This window comes from Lathyrus oleraceus, chromosome 3 (assembly GCF_024323335.1).
Source record: "Lathyrus oleraceus cultivar Zhongwan6 chromosome 3, CAAS_Psat_ZW6_1.0, whole genome shotgun sequence".
In the NCBI taxonomy this organism is placed as follows: Eukaryota; Viridiplantae; Streptophyta; class Magnoliopsida; order Fabales; family Fabaceae; genus Lathyrus; species Lathyrus oleraceus.
Window position 1 is genome coordinate 287,593,133 of NC_066581.1, and position 4,719 is coordinate 287,597,851.

At 36.0% G+C, this 4,719-nt stretch overlaps 1 protein-coding gene across 1 annotated transcript; it reads right to left on the minus strand.

The window, feature by feature from the left end:
* Window positions 1–1,204: 1,204 nt before the first annotated feature.
* Window positions 1,205–2,062, minus strand: LOC127130898 (uncharacterized). The gene has a single exon (XM_051059854.1). It carries the CDS (start codon window positions 2,060–2,062, stop codon window positions 1,205–1,207), a length of 858 nt encoding a protein of 285 aa, XP_050915811.1.
* Window positions 2,063–4,719: the final 2,657 nt, after the last annotated feature.

The window sequence follows — 4,719 nt, forward strand, 5'->3', positions numbered from 1 at the left end:
AAGCACAAATCATAAGCATTTTTACCAAACAAGTCTTACCCTTTCATAGCTTTCATCTTTTTCTACAATTCTTGAAATTGATCCCGGAATTCATCCATTCTCTCATGAACATCTAGATTCTCACTAGGAGCAGTGTGATAGATAGGATCCTCTACTTGTGTCATAACATGCATAACTGGAGGAGTGGTGACCATTACAGGTTAAACTAGAGGAAACTTATTCACCCAAGGAGCTTCAATAGAAGGGTTGAAATTCTCTGGAATATAATTGGGAGTCATACCCCAAGGATAACTAGCAGGCGTCTGACTCTTACGCGGGGGTCCAATAGGTACAGCAGATACAATATGAGTTGTTGCAATCTCGGAGATAACAATCACTTAAGGCTGAGACGAAGGTGGAGGCTGATTCTGAGTTACCACCAAAGATTGCAACAGAGCAGTCATTATGTCCATTCCTGCTTTCAATGAAATCACTTCCTCATGAAGTTCTCTTTGCTCTTGCTAAATTGTCTCCATCTTTCATCTTGAGTTGGCACGAGTATTATACTGACGGGTCAGCTTGTCTTCTACGAAAATAAAGGAAAACGAATGAGACTCTGAAACACACTTGCAAAAAGCAAGAACAAATGATGCAGATGGTGCTTGAAATGCAATGTGCAAATGATTATTTTCAAGGAACTAAGGAATTAAAAACATATTGCAAACATCATAAGTAATAACACATTAAAAGAAAAACTAGAACTTTCATTTCATTAAAATATCTGGAAGGATTACACTTTCAGTACATGATTTCAAAGAAATCCTAAACAAAAGACATAAATTAAGGCCTAGGATCCGAGGGAACCACAACTAAAGAAGATCCACCTCCATGCTGCAACTTCCTCTTGAGCTTCCTGATCTGAGCTTCAAAAGCAGTCTCCATGTCAGCCTTTTCTTTCAAGATCTTGTCAATAACACCTTTCCAAGCATCATACCTAGCCTTTTGCTCCCTCTTCTTTTTCTTTCCATTTTGTTCAATTAAGACATCCTTCTGGTGAAGCATATCGTCTTTCTCCTTCAATTGCCTTTGCAGTTGTAACCTCTCCGCATTTGAAACATGAAACTTGCTCTCCCAAGCATCTCTTTCTTGCTTCATCCGAGCTAAAGCGACTTGGAGTCCTTTCATATCTTCAATTGGAATAAAAATGATTCCTATGAATCTTATGCTAGGTATGAACTATCTTCTCCTTTAATTTGTTGCTATCAACACCTTCTTGAATAAATAAGCCTTCCAAAATAATATTGTTTGGTTTATCCTTCATAGCATACCTAAGCTGACGTCGAGCCAAAATCGGATTGTAGTTGATACCTCCTTTTGTACCAAGAAGATGTAAATTAGGGAATTCACCATAATTGTCAATAATCTTCACGTCATCATAAACTCTAGAATACCAAGTCACATCTGCATTGGTGAGAGACACGGTCCTTTGAGACCACCTTGAACACTTCTTGTTATCCTTGAATAAGCTGGACTGCGGAAAGTGCGAAATAAACCACTTGTACAATAAAGGTGCACAACATGTGAGAGTTCCTCCGTTCTTCTCCATTTTGTGATGGATAGAATAGTAGGTATCTGCGAGCAAAGTAGGAACTGGATTCCGAATCAGAGAGATACAAATAACATTGATCTCCTCAAAGTTGTCAATATTAGGGAACAAGATTATGCCATAAATAAGCAAAGTGAGAATAACTTCGAAAGAAACCATGCTCCTAGCATTAGAAAGAGTAGTAACCTTCTCCATTAAGAGCTTAGTAGGTAGACCAAGAATACCTCCTTTGGTTACAGGATTAGCATCAATCTCCCATTTTCTCAAATGCACAGCCTCTACAATGACACGAGACTTAGGAATCTCCTCTGAACCATTAAATGGTGTCTGATATGAAACAAGCAAGCATATGTAATAGGAATACTCCTCCAAAGTAGGTGCAGGCTTATAATCAGGGAAAGTGAAACACCTATATGGTGAATCATATAAGTGTACCAAGGTGTTCAAAACTCCATCTTCTACATCAGTATACAACATAATCAGAAGTCTTCCATACCGGTCTTTGAAATCAAGAGAACAAGCCACAAAGGTCCTGGCTTCTTTAACTATTTCAATTTAGGACATTTGAAATGGAACTAATGAGTGTTTCTCCTTCCATAGTCCATATTCAAACTACCTGCGATGTTTGCAAATAAAGTTCCTAAGTTCCTTGAAAACAAAGTGAAAAAGAGATTTCATGAATGCATAAATGCATGATTATTCCACAATCACAAACATGGGGGGGGGGGGGTTCAAAGGTTCAACATCACGAGCATGGAGTCAGGTGGACAGGGTGACAACCATCCCGTAGGGTATGTTATATAGCTTTAGATGTCTCGAACAGTAATTAGGTTCTAAAAAAGTTCCCAGAGTCGTAAATCCATCTTTCGGATATTACCAGTTTAACGACTTGCTCATAGACTAATAATATTCTCAAGAGAACCTCGTCTGAGTGTAGTATCGTGTATCAACCAAACCAGGCCTATGCTGAAAAGGTCACCACACTACGACTACTCACAATATATTAGTACCTCCAAAGAGGTCTCATATGAGCAAGGTTCTCATGCCAACCTAACAAGGCCTAACGCCAATAAGGCCAACATGACTATACTACCATCCTAGCTTAAGTACACTCAAGTTAGGGTAGGGAACTTATCTCACCACACTGAGATCACCAAGCACCCACAAACAAAAACAGCAAACAAAAAGCAATAACATAAACGCAGATAAACAAGTTAGGCTTAACCTACTTAGAGACTAGTCCCCAGCAGTGTCGTCAGCTGTTGTGGCGGGAAAACTTTGAGATTAAGTTATTGATTAACTTAACTCATAAAAGTAAGAGTCACCACCAAACTTTATTGTTTCCAAAGGGAATGGGAAAAATGTCGAACAAAACCCACAAAAGGTAAAACAAAAGAGGAATCTGGATACGGGGGTTGGTTATGCAAGAGGAAGGTATTGTCACCCCTCACATTTATGGAACTCCATAGGAACCACTTACAAATTCGTGTTTATAAAAAAATTTGGGTTGTTTGTTGATTGATTTTAATTTAAAAAGAAATTTTGTTGTATTCGAGTGGAAAACTCAGCTTACCACCCACAAGCATGAGGAAATGGGCATTTGCATCATCTTGATATGGAGAACTTTTACTTAGACTTTCTCATAAGCACGTCTCAACATTCAAGTGGAAAATATCAATCATTTCTCAACATATTATATAAGAATAATGGTTTGCATCACTACAAGAATATACTAATATCTGATCTTTTAAAAAAAGGCTCTTAAAGGAAAGTGCAAAAAGACACACAAATAAGTTTGATGAGGTTTGTCTTTTTTAGAAGTTTGAAAAAAAAGTTTAAATATGCTTAATTGTTTTAGCATTTATTGAGAAAAGGATTTTCTGGATCACTTGACAAAGTCAAGGTTTATCAAGAAAATGTGTGAAGTTTGAAAACAATAGGTTTTTGAAATAGGGAGAAGTTTTGAAAATGGAATAAGTGAGAAGGAGATGAAGAGACTATCATAAAGCATAAAGTAAATGACATGAAATAAAAAGTCTAATTGTAAGGTAGCCTAAGAGAAAACCTTTGTGTGTGTAGGTGTACTAATCATAAGACGGATCAAGCATTTGACATTGGTCAAAACAAGCATTCATTTCCCTTTGGATTGAGCCACGAGATGGAAAATCACATAAGCAGATAAATATCAAAAGGTCTAATGGAACAAGAAAGTCACAAAGCCATAAAGAAACATCCAAGTATTGAATTGAAGATCAAAGGGTCCAGAGGGGTCAAAAAATCTCATATACCACTTCAATAAAGGGAAAGGACTAAGTCCTAAGGTCCAAAGTCCAAAATACTCCTCAAGCAAGGGATAGTAACAGAAAATCCATAAGATCGGATTAAAGCTTTTTAGAGTTTTAGCCATTTTATAATGTTATTATTGTTTTGAAATAAGAAAGCGAGAAAAGGCAAAAAGTAAAAGGCAATAATGTAAATGACACATATGTAAATGACATAAATGTAAAGTTAGGTAATAACACAATTAATATGTCAATGTTAGTCTTAATGAGGATTCAACCGAATCGGGATAATTTAGCGCTATGTTAAGCAATCATAAGTGGAATTACGTATAAGTCAGACCTATCTGAGACCAGTCAATAATAATTTATGTGTCAAACACGTTAGAGAAATGATACAAAATCATTCTCCTAAAACAATGTAACACAATAGCTAAAAACAAAAGAAGAAGAGAGATGGAGATGAGGAGAGATTGGAAAACAAGCTCAAGTCATCATAAGGGATTGTCTATCATCAAGTCCAAAAACCCAAACATATGAAACACCAAGGGATGAACCTATCATTAGTCCAGAGTGTCAAAAATAATCAAATGATCATTTAATCAATATTTTTGAAATAATGAAGGTTCAAGTCAACCAAAGGCCATCTATATAGTAATTGGAAGTGATAAAGTATTAATCAACCAAGTAACTTCTCAAGTCAAATAGAAGTCAACCAAAAATCAAACAAAAATGAATTAAAAGGCAAATTAAAATGATTTTTAATGGAAAATTCAAATCAAACACCAAAACATTAAAGAAATGGTTGATAAAATAATGAGAAGTCAAGAAAAATATGAATAATTAGATCTCAAA

Excerpts from the sequence above, each read along its gene's own strand:
- LOC127130898 (XM_051059854.1), bottom strand. The coding sequence starts at position 2,062 with ATGTTGTATACTGATGTAGAAGATGGAGTTTTGAACACCTTGGTACAC.